Source organism: Aquarana catesbeiana, linkage group LG02 (assembly GCF_042186555.1).
Source record: "Aquarana catesbeiana isolate 2022-GZ linkage group LG02, ASM4218655v1, whole genome shotgun sequence".
NCBI lineage: Eukaryota > Metazoa > Chordata > Amphibia > Anura > Ranidae > Aquarana > Aquarana catesbeiana.
Genome location: NC_133325.1, coordinates 322,940,542 through 322,965,850, shown reverse-complemented (window position 1 = coordinate 322,965,850; position 25,309 = coordinate 322,940,542). Strand labels below are relative to the sequence as shown.

The window sequence follows — 25,309 nt, the reverse complement described above, 5'->3', positions numbered from 1 at the left end:
CGCTGGTTAGTTTGTTTATTTTTTATAGTGTCAGGGCACCCGCCGTTTATTACCGAATAAAGGTTTAGCCCCCTGATCGCCCGGCGGTGATATGCGTCGCCCCAGGCAGTGTCAGATTAGCGCCAGTACCGCTAACACCCACGCACGCAGCATACGCCTCCCTTAGTGGTATAGTATCTGTACAGATCAATATCTGATCCGATCAGATCTATACTAGTGTCCCCAGCAGTTTAGGGTTCCCAAAAACGCAGTGTTAGCGGGATCAGCCCAGATACCCGCTAGCACCTGCGTTTTGCCCCTCCGCCCGGCCCACCCAAGTGCAGTATCGATCGATCGCTGTCACTTACAAAACACTAAACGCATAACTGCAGCGTTCGCAGAGTCAGGCCTGATCCCTGCGATCGCTAACAGTTTTTTTGGTAGCATTTTGGTGAACTGGCAAGCAAGCACCAGGCAGCGTCAGGTTAGCGCCAGTAGCGCTAACACCCACGCACGCACCGTACACCTCCCTTAGTGGTATAGTATCTGTACGGATCAATATCTGATCCGATCAGATCTATACTAGCGTCCCCAGCAGTTTAGGGTTCCCAAAAACGCAGTGTTAGCGGGATCAGCCCAGATACCTGCTAGCACCTGCGTTTTGCCCCTCCGCCCGGCCCAGCCCACCCAAGTGCAGTATCGATCGATCACTGACACTTACAAAACACTAAACGCATAACTGCAGCGTTCGCAGAGTCAGGCCTGATCCCTGCGATCGCTAACAGTTTTTTGGTAGCGTTTTGGTGAACTGGCAAGCACCAGCGGCCTAGTACACCCCGGTCGTAGTCAAACCAGCACTGCAGTAACACTTGGTGACGTGGCGAGTCCCATAAGTGCAGTTCAAGCTGGTGAGGTGGCAAGCACAAGTAGTGTCCCGCTGCCACCAAGAAGAGGACAAACAGGCCCGTCGTGCCCATAGTGCCCTTCCTGCTGCATTCGCCAATCTTAATTGGGAACCCACCGCTTCTGCAGCACCCGTACTTCCCCCATTCACATCCCCAACCAAATGCAGTCGGCTGCATGAGAGGCATTTTCTTTATGTCCTACCGAGTACCCCTACCCAACAAACCCCCAAAAAAGATGTTGTGTCTGCAGCAAGCGCGGATATAGGCGTGACACCCGCTATTATTGTCCCTCCTGTCCTGACAATCCTGGTCTTTGCATTGGTGAATGTTTTGAACGCTACCATACACTAGTTGAGTATTAGCGTAGGGTACAGCATTGCACAGACTAGGCACACTTTCACAGGGTCTCCCAAGATGCCATCGCATTTTGAGAGACCCGAACCTGGAACCGGTTACAGTTACAAAAGTTAGTTACAAAAAAAGTGTAAAAAAAAAATATATATATAAAATAAAAAAAAATAGTTGTCGTTTTATTGTTCTCTCTCTCTCTCTATTCTCTCTCTATTGTTCTGCTCTTTTTTACTGTATTCTATTCTGCAATGTTTTATTGTTATTATGTTTTATCATGTTTGCTTTTTCAGGTATGCAATTTTTTATACTTTACCGTTTACTGTGCTTTATTGTTAACCATTTTTTTGTCTTCAGGTACGCCATTCACGACTTTGAGTGGTTATACCAGAATGATGCCTGCAGGTTTAGGTATCATCTTGGTATCATTCTTTTCAGCCAGCGGTCGGCTTTCATGTAAAAGCAATCCTAGCGGCTAATTAGCCTCTAGACTGCTTTTACAAGCCGTGGGAGGGAATGCCCCCCCACCGTCTTCCGTGTTTTTCTCTGGCTCTCCTGTCTCAACAGGGAACCTGAGAATGCAGCCGGTGATTCAGCCAGCTGACCATAGAGCTGATCAGAGACCAGAGTGGCTCCAAACATCTCTATGGCCTAAGAAACCGGAAGCTACGAGCATTTTATGACTTAGATTTCGCCGGATGTAAATAGCGCCATTGGGAAATTGGGGAAGCATTTTATCATACCGATCTTGGTGTGGTCAGATGCTTTGAGGGCAGAGGAGAGATCTAGGGTCTAATAGACCCCAATTTTTTCAAAAAAGAGTACCTGTCACTACCTATTGCTATCATAGGGGATATTTACATTCCCCGAGATAACAATAAAAATGATTAAAAAAAAAAAAATATGAAAGGAACAGTTTAAAAATAAGATAAAAAAAGCAGAAAAATAATAAAGAAAAAAAAAAAAAAAACACCCCTGTCGCCCCCTGCTCTCGCGCTAAGGCGAACGCAATCGGCGGTCTGTCGTCAAACGTAAACAGCAATTGCACCATGCATGTGAGGTATCACCGCGAAGGTCAGATCGAGGGCAGTAATTTTTGCAGTAGACCTCCTCTGTAGATCTAAAGTGGTAACCTGTAAAGGCTTTTAAAGGCTTTTAAAAATGTATTTATTTTGTTGCCACTGCACGTTTGTGCGCAATTTTAAAGCATGTCATGTTTGGTATCCATGTACTCGGCCTAAGATCATCTTTTTTATTTCATCAAACATTTGGGCAATATAGTGTGTTTTAGTGCATTAAAATTTAAAAAAGTGTGTTTTTTCCCCAAAAAATGCGTTTGAAAAATCGCTGCGCAAATACTGTGTGAAAAAAAAAAAATGAAACACCCACCATTTTAATCTGTAGGGCATTTGCTTTAAAAAAATATATAATGTTTGGGGGTTCAAAGTAATTTTTTTGCAAAAAAAAAAAAAAACTTTTTCATGTAAACAATAAGTGTCAGAAAGGGCTTTGTCTTCAAGTGGTTAGAAGAGTGGGTGATGTGTGACATAAGCTTCTAAATGTTGTGCATAAAATGCCAGGACAGTTCAAAACCCCCCCAAATGACCCCATTTTGGAAAGTAGACACCCCAAGCTATTTGCTGAGAGGCATGTCGAGTCCATGGAATATTTTATATTGCGACACAAGTTGCGGGAAAGAGACACATTTTTTTTTTTTTTTTTTTTTTTTTTTTTGCACAAAGTTTTTCACTAAATGTTATATTGCTCAAACATGCCATGGAAATATGTGAAATTACACCCCAAAATACATTCTGCTGCTTCTCCTGAGTACGGGGATACCACATGTGTGAGACTTTTTGGGAGCCTAGCCGCGTACGGGGCTCCGAAAACCAAGCACCGCCTTCAGGCTTTCTAAGGGCGTGAATTTTTGATTTCACTCTTCACTGCCTATCACAGTTTCGGAGGCCATGGAAAGCCCAGGTGGCACAAACCCCCCCCAATTGACCCCATTTTGGAAAGTAGACACCCCAAGCTATTTGCTGAGAGGTATAGTGAGTATTTTGCAGACCTCACTTTTTGTCACAAAGTTTTGAAAATTGAAAAAAGAAAAAAAAAAATGTTTTTTCTTGTCTTTCTTCATTTCAAAAACAAATGAGAGCTGCAAAATACTCACCATGCCTCTCAGCAAATAGCTTGGGGTGTCTACTTTCCAAAATGGGGTCATTTTGGGGGGTTTTGTGCCACCTGGGCATTCCATGGCCTCCGAAACTGTGATAGGTAGTGAGGAGTAAAATCAAAAATTTACACCCTTAGAAATCCTGAAGGTGGTGATTGGTTTTCGGGGCCCCGTACGCGGCTAGGCTCCCAAAAAGTCCCACACATGTGGTATCTCCATACTCAGGAGAAGCAGCTGAATGTATTTTGGGGTGCAATTCCACATAGGCCCATGGCCTGTGTGAGCAATATATCATTTAGTGACAACTTTTTGTAAATATTTTTTTTTTTTTTTTTTTTTTGTCATTATTCAATCACTTGGGACAAAAAAAATAAATATTCAATGGGTTCAACATGCCTCTCAGCAATTTCCTTGGGGTGTCTACTTTCCAAAATGGGGTCACTTGGGGGGGTTTTGTACTGCCCTGCCATTTTAGCACCTCAAGAAATGACATAGGCAGTCATAAACTAAAAGCTGTGTAAATTACAGAAAATCTACCCTAGTTTGTAGACGCTATAACTTTTGCGTAAACCAATAAATATACGCTTATTGACATTTTTTTTACCAAAGACATGTGGCCGAATACATTTTGGCCTAAATGTATGACTAAAATTTAGTTTATTGGATTTTTTTTTATAACAAAAAGTAGAAAATATCATTTTTTTTTCAAAATTTTCGGTCTTTTTCCGTTTATAGCGCAAAAAATAAAAACCGCAGAGGTGATCAAATACCATCAAAAGAAAGCTCTATTTGTGGGAAGAAAAGGACGCAAATTTCGTTTGGGTACAGCATTGCATGACCGCGCAATTAGCAGTTAAAGCGACGCAGTGCCAAATTGGAAAAAGACCTCTGGTCCTTAGGCAGCATAATGGTCCGGGGCTCAAGTGGTTAACCACTTCAGCCCCAAAAGAATCTAATACAAGTATACAGCCCTAAGGCTAATGCTGAGCTATAACTAAAAACTTGTGAAATAACAAATAAGCTGCTAGCATCGAAAAGTCCAGTACAGAAACTTCAAATAAAGTGCAATATCCAACAAAAGATGCAGCGCTAATTAAATTATACATATATTATAATTAAATTATACATATATGAATATAAAGTACCAAGGTGAAAAAAAGAAAGTGAAAAAAAGAGGCAAGGTCCAATCAAGAAAAAAGTCCATAAATTCTTAAATGACAGTGTTCATCAAAATAGGCGAAATTAATTATAGAAAAAAGATTGTGATAAAGTCTTCAAAGCAAACGAAGTGCATCCAGATCACCACCCAAAGTGTATGGATAACCTGCTTACCAGAAAGCTATGACCGCCACAGCAGTCTCGCCCAGCCTAGGGAAGTAAGGTCTCCCTCAACCTTAATAGAAAATCCAGGACTCCCGCTGTTGCTAAAAGTACTTAAAGACATAGTATGATTCCTTCCTTTGTTCCTTCCGAGACGGTGGATGGGTGCGTGACATAGGAAGTAGAGTGAGACTAATGGTTGTACCGCAACTCCGGCCAATTGTATCCACACTGCCCGTTTGCTGATAGATGACTTCTCTCTTGTAATTGCAATGTTATGTTTTTATTAAATTTTATTTATCAACGTACTACACCATGGAAGTCTTTTTCGTTCTATGTCTTTGAGTACTTTTAGCAACAGCGGGAGTCCTGGATTTTCTGTAAAGATTGAGGGAGACCTTACTTCCCTAGGCTGGGCGAGACTGCTGTGGCAGTCTTCTCTTTCTGGTAAGGAGGTTATCCATACACTTTGGGTGGTAATCTGTATGCACATCGTTGCCTTTGAAGACTATATCACGATCTTTTTTTCTACAATTAATTTCGCTTATTTTGATGGAAACTGTTATTTAAGAATGTATGGACTTTTTTCTTGATGGGACCTTGCATTCGTTTTTCTTTTTTCACTTTTTTCTTTTTTTCACTTTGGTACTTGCCCCGGAAGAATCTACCCCCTTCCTGACCAGAGCACTTTTTGTGATTTGGCACTGCGTCGCTTTAACTGACAATTGTGCGGTTGTACCCAAACAAAATTGATGTCTTTTTTTTTTTTTTCCCCAGCTTTCTTCTGGTGGTATTTGATCACCTCTGTGGTTTTTTATTTTTTTTATTTTTTTTTTTGCTATAATAAATATCCCTCAAAAATATATAAAATAATATTTTTTTTTTTTTCCTCAGTTTAGGCCGATATGTATTCTTCTACGTATTTTTGGTAAAAATCACAGCGTATATTGATTTGTTTGCGCAAAAGTTATAGCGTCTACAAAATAGGGGATATAGTTATAGCATTTTTTATTATTATTTTTTTTTTTTCTAACTAGTAATGGTGGCAATCTGCGATTCTTTTTTTTTTTTTCGTGACATGGTGGACACATCAGACAATTTTGACACATTTTTGGGACCGTTGGCATTAATACAGCGATCAATGCTATGAAATTGCATTGATTACTGTAAAAATGTCACTGGTAGTGAAGGGGTTAACACTAGGGGGGCGATCAAGGGGTTAACTGTGTTCCCTGGGAGGTGATTCTAACTAAAGGGGGAGGGGACTGACTGGAGGAAGTGACGGATCGTGGTTCCTAGCTAATAGGAACACACAATCTGTCTCTCCTGTCAGAACAGGGAAGTGTGTGTTTACACACACTCGTCCCTGTTCTGTCTCTCCTGCTCACGATCACTAGTGGCCGGCGGCCATCATGACCGTCGGCCATAAGCATCGGCTCCCCTGCTGTGCAGCGGGCACGTACGCCTGCTATCCAGCTTAAAGGGACCAACGTATAGCTACGACGTTTTGTGGGATCGTGCCAACCTGCCACAGTATAATGACGGCGGCTGGTCGGCAAGTAGCTAATGATTTGTGTATTTTTAGTGAAAATATTGATATGATGAACATTTGCGCAATTATTGCGGGGCCCAAAAAATCTGTAGCACTTTTTTTTTTTTTTTTTTTTTAATTCTACAGGTCATATGCTTTTAGAAAATGTCTAGTTTGAGGGGTCTTTTCAAATTCTGAAAGCTGTAAGTGAAAAATGAAAACCACCTGATATTTTTTTTTTTTTTTTTTTCACCATTCTGCAAAAAGGCGCAATTTAACATTCACAAATATTTATCTATTAACTACATACAGGTTAAGCTTTTATATTTAGTAGGGATTTGGCAGGAATTTTGTAAAATTAGCTGTGTTTTTATCTGCTAATAATGGTTTTAGTGTATTTTTTGCGAGTATATTGGTTTGATAAACATTTTCACAAATACCATGGGGTCTAAAAAAAATCAGTAGCACCTTCTTTTTATTCTAGAGTTCATTTGCTTTCAGAAAATATATGGTTTTGGGGGTCTTTCACAAATTCTAAAAGCTATAATGTAAAAATGAAAACCTTTTAGATTTTTAGAGAAATATGGATATTTACATTTTTGCGTACGTTCGATTTTCACCATTTTGCAAAAAGGCGCAATGTAAAAGTTAAAAATATTTATTAACTCAATACAGGTTAAGCTTTTATATTTAGCAGGCATTTTGTAAAATGTGCTTTTATCTGCTAATAGTGGTTTTAGTGTATTTTTTACAAATATATTGGTTTGATAAACATTTGTGCAAATACCACAGGGTCTAAAAAAATCAGTAGAACCTTTTTATTCTAGAGGTCATATGCTTTCAGAAAATGTATGGTTTGGTGGTCTTGCACAAATTCTGAAAGCTATAAGTGCAAAATAAAAAAACAAAGCAAAAAATGATCTGGCCACCTGAGTGTACAAAATGGAGCACAGGGCCTGGCAGTAAGAGGGTTAAAAGAGAAGTGCGTGTGTGTGGTGTGTGTTTTTTTTTTTTTTTTTTTTTTTTTTTTTTTTATCCTCCCCAGAATCATACTTGCCTAGGTGGATGCAACATCGGTCTGATGCTGTATCTGTCCCCCCGGCACCTTTGCACTGAGACCCGAGCGATCGTACATCGCCAATGGCTCGGTTCTCTCGGCTCCCCTAGCAGAGAGCTGCTGACTGTCAGCTGTGGAGGGGCAGGGAGTGGGGGTCTCAACCTCTCAGCGACTCGCTGAGAGGTTGAGACAGGCATCAGTCCAGACTTTGTCGCGATGACTCAGTTCCTGGACGATTTCTGTGACGTCAGCAGGGAGCAGACTTTTTTTATTCAAGTTTTGATCAGCAATATTTTGAACACAAGTACACATTACTGTGAGGAAAACTTTTTTTTTTACATTTTATTCTGCTGCTTATTCTATTTAGTGCAACACTACAGTTACATTTTTGGTACAAAGCATGTTAATGTATACTTAGAAAAGAAATTGTGTGGTTTTTTTTTTTTTTTGTTTTTTTTGTTTTTTTTTTGCATATAATTAATTTTCCTTATAATGCATCAGTAATTTAAAGTTCTTGCTGATTTTAGGCTGCATTCACACCTGAGCGTTTTCAGCTCCATAAAACGCTCATAAAACGCCCAACAAGCAAAATCCCATTCATTTCAATGGCACCTGTTCACATCTGAGAGTTTTATCGCCTGAAGCAAAATGCCTGAAAAACACCCTAAGCTCAAAAAAAGAACATGAGCTTCTTTGGGGCAGATTACAGGCGTTTTTTCTGCCTTTTACATTGGTGATCTGTACAAAATCGCAGTAAAAAATGCCCAACTTTGAAACACTCAGGTGTGAATGCAGCCTTAAATAAAATCGATATACCCTAAACCACATATTTAACAGGAAACCCTTAGGCTCCGTTCACACCTGAGCGTATTGTTTTCAGGCAGAAAGTCGTGTGATTTTGTACAGGTCAAAAGGTCACCAATGTAAAAGAATGAAAACCGCCTGTAATCTGCCAAAAAAGAAGCTCCTGTACTTTAAGTTAAGTTTTATTTTAGGTGACAGAATGCTCAGATGTGAACAGGGGCCGTTGAAATGAATAGAATTTGTCTTGTTGAGTGTTTTTAAAACTGAGGCTTAGAGCAGAAAAATGCCCCAAAAATGCCTAGGTGTGAACAGAGCCTGAAAGTGGTTGTAAACCGCTGGAGGTGTTTTTTTTTTTTTTTTTTGGCTTTACCTGCAAGGTATGCATCACTTTCTAGCACATTATGTGAAGCACAGCGGTGGTGTGGTGAAGGAACAGAGCTGCAGGGGCTGCATTGTGAATGGGGGAAGGCGGCAGAGCTGCAGGGGCTTTAATGCAGGGGCTGTAGGGTGGTAGAGCTGCAGGGGCTGTAATGTGAATGGGGGGGGGGCAGAGCTGTGGGGGCTGTAATGTGAATGGGGGGGGGGCACAGCTGTGGGGGCTGTAATGTGAATGGGGGGGGGGGCACAGCTGTGGGGGCTGTAATGTGAATGGGGGGGGGGGCAGAGCTGTGGGGGCTGTAATGTGAATGGGGGGGGGGCAGAGCTGTGGGGGCTGTAATGTGAATGGGGGGGGGCAGAGCTGTGGGGGCTGTAATGTGAATGGGGGGGGCAGAGCTGTGGGGGCTGTAATGTGAATGGGGGGGGGGGCAGAGCTGTGGGGGCTGTAATGTGAATGGGGGGGGCAGAGCTGTGGGGGCTGTAATGTGAATGGGGGGGGCAGAGCTGTGGGGGCTGTAATGTGAATGGGGGGGGCAGAGCTGTGGGGGCTGTAATGTGAATGGGGGGGGCAGAGCTGTGGGGGCTGTAATGTGAATGGGGGGGCAGAGCTGTGGGGGCTGTAATGTGAATGGGGGGGGGGCAGAGCTGCGGGGGCTGTAATGTGAATGGGGGGGCAGAGCTGCTGGGGCTTTAATGTGAAATGGGGGGCTGTGGGGGGGGGGTAGAGCTGCAGGGGATGTAATGTAAATGGGGGGGCACAGGGCTTCAGGGGCTGTAGGGGGGGGGGCGGGGGACAGCTGTGGGGGCTGTAATGTGAATGGGGCAGCGCCACGGGGGGCTGTGATGGGAAGGGGCACAGAACACTGCTGTGGGAAAAGGATGCTATAAAGGAAGGCAGAGGACACTATTGTGGGGGGTGACATGAAGGGCGGTAGAGGATACTGACGTAGAAGGGAATTGTGATATAAAAAAAGGGGGGCTGTGTTGTGGAGTCCTCGCAGACTTACAAAATTTTTCTGATCGGACCTCCATGAATTTTAATTCAATACCCCTGCTATATATTATGTCCCATGTCGTACAGGCAGCAGGATCGTGTAGAAATCTTCACTGCCGGACTGCCCCGTCCACTTCCAGTGCTGGGGAGGTTTCGCTTTGGGTCTTCTGTGAAGCTGCTGTGAAAAAGTTCCTGGCGAGGACACACAACCTCCACTTTTATTGAGAGACATTGCTTTCACTGCCATTTACTTGGGCAATTGGCACATCTTAGCAATTTCCAGCAGCTTGAATCTGCAAATTCCTGCATCTGAAGTGGCAAGTCAATATGAAAAGCAGTTGATCGCTTAGCCCATATAGTTCAATGACAGGCTGATGGCAGCAGGCGTTCATGACTGTTCGCACAGCCAGCGATTACCTCAGTAATTGTGGCTGAACACAGTTGCCCTTGTAAATGAAGCCTAGCATGATCTTTGAATGTGGAGAGAATCTTGTGGCTCATCATTCTCTAACCCCATTCACAGATCCTGTTATAGGCAAAACAGTGAAAGAACGTTTGTCAATGAAGCAGGAGGGGGCAGGTCCTCGTCGGAACTTTTTCATAGCACCTACACAGAAGACCCAACGCTATTCACTCCCACAGCGCCAGATGTTCAAGAGCAGGAAGAGGACAGGGCATCCCTGCAGCAAACTTTCTACAGGATCCAGCTGCTTGCATGACATAAAACATACTTCATTACAGGTGAGTTGACTCACTGAAGCTAGAGAATGTTTTAGGATTTTATGGCTAAACTTCAGCTTCAATTGTTTTATTCAGTGTTGAGACTAGAAACCTGTTCCTTGTCGTCCTCCTCCTCCTTTTGGAAAAAAAAAGATAAAATTATTGGATTTCATGCTGAACTATGTTCACTATTTAGCAAGACCCAGAACAAGCCTGCTGCAGTGAATTTGTCAATCCTGACTGCACACTTGTATATGGTCAGAGGCTTTCTAGGTAGGAAAGGTGGCGGATCAGCATGATAGGTGGGGAGACAGCATTTTCAGAATAAGATTAGGTGATGGCACACATTTCTATAATGACACATTCCTGCAACTGCCCGAGTTCAGAAAGCCCAGTATGTATATGTAAGCTCCGGTTTACACCATTGCGAATTGGATGTAGGTTCCCCTGCATCCAATGTGCAATAGCAAGAGATTTTGGCCAGCTCTCTATGGAGCCGGTTCATATATCTTCGCAGCGGGTCCAGTGCGATTTGCTCAAAAACTCTGTGCGTCTTTTGGTACGTTTCGGGTCTGGATTCAGCCCAAAATTTTAGCTGAAATCCGACCTGAAACAGTGAACCAGGATGCACCGAACCCCTGCTGTGAGCCACATTCGGCTCATATGTGAACCTAGCTTGAAGCTTTAGTCTGCATTCACACCTGAGCGTAGCGATTTACTGGCATTTTTGTTTGCGTTTTTGAGCATTTTTAGGTGTGTTAGAAGTGTATTACTTAGGTGTTTTTGTTTAGCCAGTAGAAAGCACTTGGGGAAGGAGAGGATTAGGAGATTAGTGGTGGAAAGCTGCTGTTTGAGCAGAAAACGAGCGATAAAACGCTCATGTCGCACATTTTTAGGCATTCTCATTGAAGTCAATGGACCCAATCTGTCTAAAAAAGCTCATGTACTTTTTTGAGAGAAAGGCGTTTTGCTTCAGGTGACAGAATACTTAGATGTGAACAGGATTCATTGAAATGAATAGGATTCGGCTTGTTGAGCGTTTTTAGAGCTGCAAGCAGAAAATCGCTCAGGTGTTAACGGGGCTTAAAGGTTTTTGTACAAATTTCCCATGACTTCATACAGATCACCAAGTACAGCCTTTGACTTTTTTATGCTGCCCAGCTGTAGGATATACCTTGTTCTGAAGTTATTACTTTTTATAAACTGCAGTAGGTGAAACGTGAAGAATTTCTGAACTCTCAGCGGTGTGCTTTATTATCTGGGAATAAACTGATTCTAATTGTGCAGGGTAAGCATTCTCACCAAACTACAGAACCAGGTTTCTTGCAGCTAGAGAACTTTATAGATCCGTATAGCTGTGATGTACCTGGCTAATGCTAGATTAAAGAGAACAACTTGGTTAGGTTTTGATGTGCTTTCTGTTTGTAGTTTCATTTGATTATATTCATAATAATTTTTTGTTCTTTCTCCTGCAGTGGACCAGATTTACCACTTAGCTTCACCAGCTTCTCCTCCAAACTATATGTATAACCCCATAAAGACACTAAAAACCAACACCATTGGGACACTAAACATGTTGGGTGAGTGTAATGGCACATGCATCTAGTTGTTGTTTGTTTTTTTTTCTGTAAATTGCCCAGCCTGCTTATTAAGAATTTCCCTCAAAACTCCAACTAAAGCATTTGTAGTTTTTAGTTTTGGAGCTGTGAAGAGTTAGAACTTCTGTCTGGTATTTATTGTCAAGAGATTTCCTCACTTTCTGTTGTGTCTCTTGCACAGTAAGAGGAGTTCCATATTTGGCCATTAAAATTTTGGTTGGGAGTATTAAGCTCTATATTCTTCATTCTTTGCATTTATAGGTATTGCAGAATTTAAAGAGAGATCTTGCTTGTTTTCTAGGGTTAGCAAAACGCGTTGGTGCTCGCCTTTTACTGGCTTCCACTTCAGAGGTCTATGGAGGTAATGTTTTGGGTTTTGATTTTATTGGCAATTTCTGTGTTTTTTTTTTGTTTGGTTTTTTTTTAAGTGGTAGTAAGCCTGCAGCTACTGGGAACATTTTTTTTTTTTTTTCCTTAAGCAATGTCATAATGTGCTAGATTATGAAAAATGTACCTTTAGAACAAAGCCCTCCAGTGCTGCGATGTCACCGATGAGAAGGTTGACCTCTTCCCCCGGTCTTCCGTCTGGGTTTGTGGGTTCCAGCTACATGAGTACCTGGGGGGGCATGCGGGAGCTGCCACTTACGGCATGTGATCTGAAGGTCCGGCACTGTAAGCCAGACCTTCAGAGTGTATGCGCTGGTGATGTCAATGGCTGCATTCATTTTGAATATCTCCTAAACAATGCAAGCTTAGAAGATATTCATAGTACCTACAGGTAATTATATATTATTATAGGCCTACATGGTGTAACAGTTTACTACCACTTTAATGTAACTTCCAAAGTTTTTAAAATATTTTTGTTAACAGTCTTTGCACACCTTAACGTCATTTGGTAGTCACATCCGTACAGTTAGATTGATGTTTCCAAATTATGTTGTGCAAAATGGTGTGTGAATTCCGAAGATTTATATTTGAAATCGTGTGTAGTTTCCCCTATTTACAAGGCAGCAGGGAATGTTTGTGACTGCTGTGTACAGAAGCCCCTGTGAGCCTGAGCGGTGCAGGCACCAACATGCCCCATTCTCTCATCTACAACAATATTTACAGATCATGTAGTGGGTGTTACTGAGTTGTCAGAACATGTTTTCCCAAATCCCTCACCCAAAATAGTGCCCAACCATCTGCCACCCAGCTCGAAAAGTAGACATTGCTTGAACAACTATTGAAGCCAAGAAAGGTACATGATTAACATGGGGATGACAGAAAAAGCGTTAGTCCAGTTGCTTAATATCAAAAAGGCTACAGGTCACTTTTACATTTCCAAATCTTCTCTGACAAAAATGGAAGATCCCTAAATCTTTACTCTTTTCTGCCCTCTATCATGTTAAAAGTAGGAAAGCAACCTGAATGACAAAGGATAAGTTCACCTTTAGTAACATGTTACACCCTGAGTATGAGTGTAACATGTTACAAAAAGACCGCCCCCGCTCTGCCCCCACCTCCCAATTCCCTGTATTGACATATAGCGGGGGATCTTCTCCCCCCATTGGCTGTCACAATTGGAAAAAAAAATGCGGCTGTTTGATGCTCCGCCCACCCAGCCGCATCACTCCTACACAGTATTCGGGGGGGGGGGGGGGGGGGGGTTTCAATGAACTACCATGGTACTGTTGAGTGCTGTGGTAGTTTGTTGATTCTTCCTGTCAGTATCTATCTGCCTGTACGAGCACACCAATGCACTGAGAAGTCTGCATGGCACCGGCGATCTGTTGATCACTGGTGCAGTGCTCTCCAGACTCCCAAAACAGAAAATTGTAAATGCACATTTTTTTAGCAGGAAAAAAAAAATGTGCATTTATTATTTTTTTGTTAAAATGTGAACTTATCCTTTAAAGTGAAAAGCATAACATGCCAGTTGTGTATACGGTGGCATTATGAAATCTACAGCTTTGTACACCTCTCTTATTAGGTTTGCTTTTACACAGCACTGCTGATTGGGCATCTGTTAAGCAGTCACAGTTGGCCTCAACCATCTACTGAAAGATATGTAGTATAACTGATTGCTAAATATATGTGTATTATAATGGTGGTTTAAGGATTCCTTTATAGCCATTAGAAATACCATGCTACATTATAATATGTAGAATGTGGACATTCCAGTCTTTACCATTTATGGTGTGCGGTAGCAGAAGCTTAGTAATATTGTTTTATGATGGCATAAATATTTATCAAGCATATCTACATACTGACTTGTATTTGCAGATCCTGAAGTACATCCTCAAAATGAAGACTACTGGGGACACGTGAACCCCATTGGTCCTCGTGCCTGTTATGACGAAGGGAAGAGAGTGGCAGAAACTATGTGCTACGCTTACATGAAACAGGTTAGCTGTATGTTGGTTCTGTGTAAACCGTAAAAATTGAACTAAATTCAAAAAGTGGACATTTGCTGTGTTATAGTGAACATTAAGAAATGTTAGTTTGGTCTAAACAATAACCTGAAAAATATACCCTGTTTAATATCTGCACTGTGAATCTAAGGCACTGCTGCCTATGACTGCTGGTCTCATGAGATTTGAAGTAATGTTTGGTAATGTCACTTTTATGCTGCTCACTGTTTATATTGGAGACTCTAACATGAGGAAGCAAAGGCCTCCTCCATACATAAACACAGTGCAGAACATGGCATCGTAAGTCCAAATAATGGCAGAAAAACAGCTGCAAGGAGACCACAAGCAACACCGGTGACTTGTTTTTTTGCCCTCTGACTGCCTGATGTGGGCACAGCTTCCAGAGTTAAATTTTTCTTTAAAGCCTTTTGTGCCCTAGTGCCATTAAAGTCTAGATGCCTAAAAGCCGTAGTAAACCACAGCCTTTAAAAAAAAGACGATGGCATAATGTGCTGCATACTAGCACATTATGAAATGCTTACCTTAGAACGTAGCCCTCCCAGCGGTGCGCTGTCACCACTGACAGGGCTTCCATCTTCACCCCGTCTTCCTTCTGGGTTCGCGGGCTCCAGCTGTCTGACTGTCCGAGCAGCGATGACATCACGGCTGCGGCACAGAGCTCTGAAGAGACGGCACAGGTATGCTGTCCCTTCAGAGCGCATGCGCCGGAGACGTCACCTGCTGCATGCAGTGTGCATATCTCCCAAACAGTGTACGTTTAGGAGATATTCACTGTACCTAAAGTTAAGCCTTATTATACGCTTACCTGTAGGTACAAGTTAAAAATAGACTTTACTTCCACTATAATAATAATGTTTAGGTGTGTATATATAATACTTTTATCTGGAACATTATTTAAATATAAACCCTGATATGAGAAAAAATTAAAAATGTATATATAAGCGAGGGAGGAGGTGCCACCTACAGTGTGCGGGGAGGTACTAGAGCCGGCTGGGTGCTTCAGGTTAATACAGCAACAAAAATAAGATGTGGAAGATGTTGGAGCTTTTAAGAAGCAGAGGTCAGAGCTGAAGAGGGGTGAAAGTGAGATGTGGATGGGAGATGCAGAGGTGAGCAGTTGTTGAAGAGTGCTGAACTCTGCACTCTGCGTAGCGCACCAACTCCACACTATGTACGTAAAGCAAATTTGAAATTTGACCACACCCATTATTTAATGCGGTTTGGGGGGGGGGGGGGGGGTTGGTTGGTCGTGGTTGAGTTCCTGTACCTATTTTCTGAGATATAGATATATTATGTGTATGTGTGTGGATAAAACTCATTTTTTTTTTTTTTTTCTTAAAGTAAAGATGGTCTTCTATTCAAAAAACAACCAGTTTATTTAGCATTAAATGGAGCTTGGTTATGTAGCATGAGGATGTATATTCTGCAATATTTACATTTTTGGTAAAGTCAGTGAATGCAAGCTGAGATAACATGCACTGCATTGATGCATTCACACAATTTCACAGTAACCATGAGATATAACAAAGTTCAGGAATATTTCTTTTATCCCATTGTTTTGCAAATCTATGTACACTACAACCTGGATGATTGAATCGGTTCTGATATCGCTGTTTTACTTACCTGACAGATTATTATTCTAAATAGGAAACCTTTGTTTTGTTTACAAATATTAAAGATTCTAACTACCAGCAAGAATAAGTTCTTACATTTAAAGAGCACCTGTCATTTGATGGATTTGTCATCCATCGTGGCAGCGCCCGTTAGCGGGCATCCACATGAATGCCTGACCTCACAAATGAGCTTCTGGAAGAATGATCAAACCTTCCCATAGACGCACTCCTAAATCATGTGGACAGCCTTCCCAGAAGGTTTGAAGCTGTCAGGCTTCATGTACACTGCTGCTGGTAAATGGACGTTTAGGAGCAGTTGGGCATTTTTTTTCAGCTGCCCCTGAACTCTCCTCTGTTATCTTATCAGTACATGTACACAGGGTCATTTTTCCAGGCAGAGTTTAGAAGCCTTTTTTGGAAAGCAAAAAAAATGCGTTCAGGAGGGTTGTTCAGAGGCATTTGCAATGCCAAACGCCTGTAAACGTAACTCGCGTTTAGCTGTGTTTTGTTTACAGGCGTTTTTAAATTTACTATTTAAAAAAAAAGGTAACCGCAGGATGTAAACGCGACAAAACAAACGTTTTTAAAACGTCGGTTACTGTGTGTCAAGTTAAATTGTTCCGGAGAGGTTTTAAAATGTCTTGTGTACATTAAGCCTTATAGCTGCAAAGGATGGGCCAACTTAATATTGAACCCTGCGGACTAAGACGCCATCAAAGTTCATGTACATGTAAAAGCAGGTGCCCCAATACTTTTGGTAATATATAGTGTATTTACATTTTTTTTTTTTTTCTTTTTTTTTTGAACAGGTAGTCTTGTTTTTTAATTTAAGATTGGTGACAGGGTAGGTTTAAGGGAAAAAATATTTGATACATCCAAACAAAAGCTTATATAGAGAAATATAAAAATGGGAAAGTAGAAACGAGAGTGACAGAATGAAAACCTGAAGAAAGATGACAAGCCGTGACAGCACAGGGTTGTTGCGCCTAGAAAAATCCTACATATTTCACAAATGCTACTGACCACTTTGTTTTGTCTTCTGACACACTTTGGTCTTTTTTTTGCTTTGTGTATAAATGTAGGCTAGTGTGTGTTTGTTTTTTTTACTGTAATTATCTTTTGATGTTTACCTGATTGTTAAAAATATTTTGGTACATTGACAGATTAGTGAAAATGAGAGAATATGAACTTTTTGCTTTTTATTCTTTATATTGCAAAGAGTTTTTTGGTTTCTACAGGACCTTGCCTTTTTTAAAAAGGAAGAGGAAAATTAGCCAGTCTGAACTCTGATTTATTGTCCCCTTCAACAAAAATTGTGTCCAAATGCCTCAGCTTTTGTTTGTGACCAGCACCAGAAGGAGCATTAAGCCTCAGTGATGTTTCCCTGCTGCGCCTCCACCACTAAATTACAAAGTCTACAAAGCTGCTGTGATGTAAATCTGCTGCGATGCCCGGGAATCTTGTCCAGGGTTGTACCCCAGTCTGTGACTTGCATTCTGCTGCCAATGATCTTTCAGTGGTGGTAGTGTGGTGGGGGAAAACCATTGTCAAATGTCGGGTCATCATGATTGACAATAATTTACTTGCTGAATGATATGATTTGACGGTGGATTTACATGGGGGCATTGTTTACATTTTGCTTGGCTAATTTTGATGTTTTTTTAACATAATTGTTAAAATCTGCTTTTATCTAGCAAAAGAAAAAAAAAATTTTGAACCCTCAAACATTATATATTTTCTGAAAGCAGAGGCCCCGAAGAATAAAATGGTGGTTGTTGCAATTTTTGACGATATTTGTGCAGCCCTCTATCAATTGTAGATTTTTGGGAAAAAATACACTTCGTTGTATTTTAGTGCAAACAAACGCAATATATATCTCTTTCTCTGTCTCAAGGGGAAGATATCAGAGGTCTGTTATGACCCCTGATATCTCACCAAAGCCCTCCAACAGGGCTGATTAAAAAAAAAACACACATATTGCAATAAAGAATAAAAAAAAATTATTGTAAAAAATAAATGTAAATTTAAAAAAAAAAAAAAACAGACACCGTTCACCCACCCCCTAAAAAAAATAATAAATTAAAAAAAAAAAAAAAAAAACCACCGTCACGTGACATTAGTATCGGTACTTGTACTCGGTCCTAAAAAAGTGGTATCGGGACAACCCTAATTGATACCAAATTTAAACTTTCAAATGCCTGTGAAATGTTAGCTAACTCTGTTACCTAAAATTCCATAGGCAACTTTTTAAAAGCCTTTTACAGGCTACAATTTGGCTCCAGCTGCCGTCAATCAAATCTGGTGTGACACGGGGTCGGGGCCAAGTTCTTTTGTCTGTGTCAATGGACGCAACAGCAGGACTCGGGAGCGCGCCCACACGTGTGCCCCCCATGGAAAGCGGCTCTCCGTGGGGGCACTTGGTGAAGAGGAGGAGGCAGGAGCACCACCAGGGGACCCCAGAAAAGGAGGATCGGGGCCGCTCTGTGCAAAACCCTTGCACAGAGCCAGGTAAGTATGACATGTTTGTTATTTAGAAAAAAAATGGACCTTTTACAATCGCTTTTTAAAGTGAATAACGCAACACCATGTTCACTATTTGGACCACGTATGTATTTATACATGTTGATCATATCTCCCTAAACCCCTTCACGCCTAAGTAAAACACATGTTAATGCTTGAGCACAATTTTGCAACTTTGACACGTTAGTAAAACTGTACATCCAGGTGAATTATACCTCATTTTTTTCAGGACAAATTGGTCTTTTGTTATTTATTTTGTTGGTTATAAATGAATATCTTCTGGCCCGAATTAGTAAAATAAAAAAATCATTTATATGTATTCCTTGTTACTACCATGACCGTCCACAAAAGACCAACCCAAAATAAATTTTCTTATCGTACATCGTACGGGACACAGAGCCATAGTAGTTACTATGTGGGTTATAGGTCACCTTCAGGTGATGGACACTGGCACGCCCTCAGACAATGCACTCCCTATATAACCCCTCCCACTGCTGGGAGTACCTCAGTTTTTTTTGCCAGTGTCTAAGGTGTTGGTTACGAGTAAAGATGTGCTGTGCTGAGCTCCACTGGAGCAATCCTTGCTGGGGCTAGCCATGCATCCGGATCCATTCAAAGTGTCTTTTTGGTCAAATTGAATGGTACCCGGGCCTCGTAGCCGAAGAAACGAGATCTTGCCTGTAACACTTCTCTTCAGAGAGCTGGACCCCGGGATCCAGTCCTTTTTTGGTATTAAGGCCATAAAGTTTTTACTGGCAGTGGTGCTATTACAGGTCCAGGATTGTGGGTTTCCTTGAGGATCCCCAGCTCCTGAAGGTTTAATGGAACCCACCGTGAAGGGTGAGGATTGGGTCTGTAGGTTTATCACAGAAAACCCTGCGACGGGAAAGGTAAGTGGAGTTTTCTAAGAAATTTTTAAAATTTTCTTATTTTTGTCTCTTTTAAATTTAGTAAGTGTTGTCATGCCTATGTGTCACCACTGGGGGCTGTATTGAGCACTTACCGTCTCGTGCTTCTCAGAAAGCCCACGTTGTGTCTAGGAAGGAGCAGCTTCCAGACCCCCCCCTCGCCATTCCTCCTTTCCTCCCTGTGGATCCCATAGGATCAGGAGCCCGCGCTCGCGCGGGAAAGAGCTCTTTCTAAAACAAACTGGGGAAGGGCCGTAGGCGACGGGGGGGCGGGGCTTAGCGTGGCGTTGGTGTCCTCCAACATCCAGCGCGGGTAGGTAGGTTTTAAAAGGCACCATTTGTGCTGTTACATGCTGATGGAGGGACACGAGCAAAGGTGGTATATAAGTGGTTTGGTGACACAGGCATTTCCTTTGACACATTTACTACTGCATCAGGCTGAGCATTAATAGTGGCGACAGGGCTGGACCTCAGTGGATGCATTCCTTCTGGTAGTACCTCTGCTTTGTGTATCAGGCTATGGTCAGAAGGGGGTGAAAAAAGGAGCTCTAGAAGGACTGCTACAGTCACACGAAAGCCTAGATCTATCCCAGTAAAGATGACATCCTCCCCTGAGAGTAATATGGCTGGTCAGAGTGAGCCATCAGGAGGGGCAAGTGTTGCAGCTGCTCTTAACACTGCAGCCCCTGTGTATTACTAAGGAGGTTTTTTCTTCAACCATTTTAAGCTTGGAGCAAAAAATTGATGCTTTAATTCAGGGGTGTCCAAACTATGGCCCTCCAGTTGTTCAGGAACTACAATTCCCATCATGCCCAATAATGTCTGTGAATTTCAGAGTTTTACAGTGCTTCATGGGAAGTGTAGTTCTGCAACAGCTGGAGGGCCATAGTTTGGACACCCCTGCTTTAATTGCATCCCAGAGTGTGACTTAGCGCAGCAAGTCCCCGCCCATTGCTCAGGACCCTCGTACTGAGGAACAAGGGCCAGAGATGACGAATTTCTTTCAAAAAGACCAGGAAGAGGCTGAAGTCTCCTCTTCCGAAGAACCTGATATAGAAGTATCTGGTTCGCTGGAAAGATTGAACAGTCTCTCACTGAATTGGTCCGCTCCACATTTTGACTGCGTTATTGGCAGTAAAAGTCGATGAGCCCACTTCTGGTTTGGGTTCACTAAAGCCTCCCCAATCTGTTCATTCTTTTGCTATCCATTCATGGCTAAGGAAGCTAATGTATTCTGAGTGGGAGCACCCAGAAACCGTTTTTTCCTCAAAAAGTTTTCAATACTTTATCCTATGGAGGAAGAGTTTTTTTTATAAGAAATGGGGAATTCCAGCAATTGACGCTGCTATATCCTCTGTGAATAAAAAGCTGACTTGTCCAGTAGACAATGCTCATATGCTAAGGGATCCAACGGATAAGAAGTTGGAGTTCCTTTTTAAAAAACCTATTTGGCTCGCAGGTTCAGCCGTTCAACCTACGCTGGCAGCGATCAGAGTATCTCAGTCCTTAAAGGACAAGCTTATAGAGGTACTCAAAGTTATTCCTGATCAGCAGGCCCAGGATTTGGCTGTTATATCAGAAGCATTGTGTTTTACAGTAGACGCTATGAAAGATTCTATTCTCCAGGCCTCACGGCTCATGCTAGGGTTGGTACATGTGCGTAGAATCCTATGGTTGAAAAACTGGTCAGCCAAAGCGCCATGCAAAGAGCTCTTGGCCAGTTTTCCTTTTCATGGTGAATGGTGGTTTGGAGACGATCTGGATAAGTATATCCAAATAATTTCTAATGGGAAAAGCTCCCTTTTTACCGGTTAAGAAGTTGTTTAAGCATTTTTTTTTTTTTTTTTTTTTTTAAACGTGCTTCTCTTCTCTAGTGCCTGGGGCATCATCCTCCAGGAAGTCACGACAGCCTCCACCATCAGGTTCAAGAGGTAAACCTCTGGGTCAGTCCCAGGGCCAAAAAAGGACCTGGGGGAAGAAACCCACAAAACAGAATAACAAAGCCTCCTTATGAAGGGGCGCCCCCGCTTGCTCGAGTGGGGGGGGCTTCTACAGTTTTCAAGGGTCTGGCAGGAACAAGACAGATGGGGGGGCTTCCTCAATTTCTCTAGGTTACAAACTAGAATTCCGAGAGTTCCCGTCTCCTCGTTTTCTCAGATCAAACGTTCCCAGAGATCCAGTGAAAAAGAAGTCTTTCTAGCTTTGGATCATCTCTTGTCTCAAAGAGTGTTATCGGTGGTCCCATTGGAAGAGCAAGATTTGGGGTTTTATTCAAACCCGTCCACGGTTCCGAAACCAAACGGGGATGTCAAACCCATTTTGGATCTCAAAGATCTAAACCGGTTTTTGAATATCTGTTCTTTTGGCATGGAGTCAATCCGATCAGTAGTCTCCAACCTACAAGGGGGAGAACTTCTGGCGTCAATCGACATCAATTATCTCCATGTGTCGATTTTTTTTTTTTCCTTTTTCCCCACTCACCAGAAATTTCTACGCTTCGAGGAGGAAAATCTTCTTCTTTTTCAGTTTGTAGCTCTGCCTTGTGGTCTAGCTACTGCACCTCGAGTGTTTACAAAGACCCTGGCTCCTCCAGTAGCCAGGTTAAGGGCTCAACGTATAACAATACTAGCCTACTTAGACGGTCTACTCTTGATAGATCAATCGGTAGCCCGCTTAAACCAAACATTGGTCACCGCTGTCAGCTACCTGGAATACTTTGGATTCTCAACCTAGAGAAATCCTCCTTAAAACCATCAAGGAAATTGCAGTACTTGGGGCTGATCAGAGATACAAAGCAGAAGAGGGTGTTTTTGCCCCAGGGAAGGATCAGTTTCATAAAAGAACTGATTCAGTTGGTCAAAACAAAGAAGAATCCTTCTATTTGACTTTGCATGAAATTGTTGGGAAAGATGGTGGCTTCTTTTGAGGCCGTTCCTTATGCGCTGTTTCATTCAAGACTGCTGCAAAACAGTATCCTGTCAACTTGGAACAAGAAGGTCCAAGCTCTGGACTTCCCAATGCATTCATCCCCCCAATGTGTGTCAGAGCCTCAATTGGTGGTTGATATCCAAGAATCTTCAAAAAGGGAAATCCTTTCTACCAGTTATCCTGAAGGTGGTAACAACGGATGCCAGCCTTCTGGGCTGGGGAGCAGTCCTGGAAGAAGCGTCTGCCCAAGGGCAATGGTCCAAATCAGAGATGACCTTGCCCATCAATATTCTAGAGATTCGGGCAGTACACCTGGCCCTGGAGGCCTGGATGCTCAGACTACGGAATTGGCCTGTCAGAATCCAATCCAACAATACCACAGCGGTGGCCTATATCAATCACCAAGGGGGCACGAGAAGTCGGGCTGCCCAGAAAGAGGTAAATCATATTCTTTCTTGGACAGAAAACAACATTCCTTGCCTATCCGCAATTTTCATTCCAGGGATAGAGAATTGGCAGGTGGACTACTTGAGCCGCCAACCATTGTTCCCGGGAGAATGGCCCCTTCATCCCGACATCTTTCTGTCAATGTGTGAAAAATGGGGAGTTCCGGACGTAGATCTGTATGCGTCCAGGTTCAACAACAAGATCGACAACTTTGTGTCAAGGACAAGGGATCTTATGGCATACGGAACAGATGCCTTGGTCTTTCCATGGGATCAGTTTTCACTGATCTATGCGTTCCCTCCTGTTATGCTGCTTCTGCGTCTTCTTTGCAGGATCAAGCAAGAAGGGAAGGAGGTGAGATCATAAAGTTGGTGGCAGGGGACCCTTGGACCCTACCACTGTGGCCAACCTTCTATCGCAAGGTCCAGTATTCCATCCTACCTTACAAACGCTAAATGTAATGGTTTGGCTATTGAGACCCACATTCTAAAAGAGAAATTACCATCCAGCTAGATCATAAGGGTTGCCACCATCCCTAAAGTCAAAGAATAAAAATACCCCCAAGGAAGGTTAATGGGACTTTAATGGCAACTGAGTAGTAAAAATCAATTTTATTAAATACAAATGAAAAAATACAAATCAACAAAATTGGTATATAACAGTAGAAAGCCAAAAATACTGGTATGCAATAGTGGAGATACTTGTGAAGTCTTCCACGCGAACCTACGCGTTTCGGGACTGAGCAGAACGTCCCTTCATCGGGAAATTTGTGGGGAAGAATCGCACTATATAGTAAAATCCAGATTAAGAAAAAGTATATCAATACATTGTTACATAAGTTAGGAAAATTGCTTTACATCACAAAAACCATTCAGCATTGTGGTCACATCAAAAGAAATAACATACCCAGACATACCAGTATTTATATCTCATTGCCAAAATCCCGGAAGCGACTATGTCAAAACAAAAAAACATTGAGACCCACATTCTAAAGGACCGTGGGCTGTCCGCTTCAGTAGTTTCTACTTTGGTTAATGCTAGGAAGCCGGCCTCCAGAGTCATATACTATAGAGTCTGGAAGGCATATGTCTCCTGGTGTGAATCTGAGGTGCCAACCCCTGGGAAATATGTCATAGGTAGGATACTTGAACTCCTACAGATGGGATTACAAATGAAGCTGGCCTTGAGTACTATCAAGGGCCAGGTGTCGGCCTTATCGGTATTTTTTCAACGACCACTTGCTTTATACTCTCTGGTTCGTAACTTTATTCAGGGGGTAACGCGGATTAATCCCCGAGTTAGGTCACCCCAGAACCCTTGGGACTTAAATTTAGTCCTGTCTGCTTTACAAAAACAGCCTTTTGAGCCAATTCGAGATATTCCCTTGGTCCTCTTGACGAGGAAAATAATTTTCTTGGTTGCCATATCTTCTGCAAGAAGAGTATCAGAGATGACTGCTCTTTCTTGTAAAGAGCCATATTTGATTATTCAGAAGGATAAGGTTGTATTGCGGCCTCTTCCTAATTTCCTACCGAAGGTAGTATCAGGTTTTCATTTAAACCAGCATATTGGTGACCGGATGCGGTTGTGAGCAGAGGAGTGTGAGCTCCCTCCTCACTCGGCCCTTTGCTGCTACTCCCAGTGAGGTGACCCAGCGCCAGTCAGTAGTGGGTTACCCTTCCTTTTTTTTTTTTTTTTTTTTTTTTTTGCTTACCATATCTTTTGCTCCTCTGCACATAGCTTCTCACATAATTTACTATCTGCCGGGACCCTGGAGGCGAGTGAGTCGGCATCACATTGAGGAGAGCGTGAAGCGGACGGGGGCTGGATGCCTTATCCTGAGTGACGGCGCTCCAGGCTACTTGCCTGGCAACGGCCCTGCACTCTCGCGAGAGAGTCTACGGGAGGAAGCGCTGACGGCAACATTTGGGCTAACTAGACGCCTCGAGCGACGGACGCTCCGGGAAGGCTCCAGGCACCAGGTCCAGTGATTAACTCACCGTGGGTGGCTCGGTTTAAGCCGCCGGACAGCTACACTGCACCGCTAGGTGGATGCAGCGGTGTGACGGGTAATGTGAATGCCTTTTCCTTTTGTTTTCTTTACTCTATGCTGTATGGTATTGTATAGAGGAAAGTCTTGGACATTGCCAGTGAAATTGGAGGAGAGAGGGGAACCGAGGAGCAGTGACACCCTGCCTTGTTAAAGACTGGCTCTTTCTTAATATCAAGCATTTCAGCTGTATCTTTTAGGAGGAAAGTCGTGTCTAGGGATTACCTTTATCTCTCCGATACCTCTCATATTATCTCTGTATCTCTTCCGCATTATCGTTACTGTTGTAATATGACTAGGAAAAAGGGGGAGGAACAGGCTCAACACACTCAGGAAGGTTCGGTGGCCCAAGCTACCTGTTCACTTAAAGAAAAGGGGAGTCAGGTGTCATCCGCAACGGCAGCGGCAGCCAAACTAGAAAAGTATGCGCACACCCCCCCAGCACTCCCCAGCTAAAGGCAACCTTGTACCCCAAGAAAAAACACAGTCGGGAGGTATGGGTGATAGGAAAAGCATAAGTAAAACCTTATCCACACCATTGATTCCTGCTAAAGGGTCCATTGCAAAAGGTGCCAGAGGATACTCCTGCTTCTAATGAATTAGGCGAGCCTGAGCCCAC

At 42.6% G+C, this 25,309-nt stretch overlaps 1 protein-coding gene across 1 annotated transcript in view; it reads left to right on the top strand.

Moving 5' to 3' along the window:
• The window catches only part of UXS1 (UDP-glucuronate decarboxylase 1), a gene marked incomplete in the record, with an annotated part of 96,118 nt that overhangs the window by 5,480 nt on the left and 65,329 nt on the right, over positions 1-25,309 (top strand). The window contains 3 exon segments of the mRNA XM_073614788.1: positions 11,688-11,792; positions 12,112-12,171; positions 14,076-14,197. Coding sequence (XP_073470889.1) covers positions 11,688-11,792; positions 12,112-12,171; positions 14,076-14,197 — 287 coding nt within the window.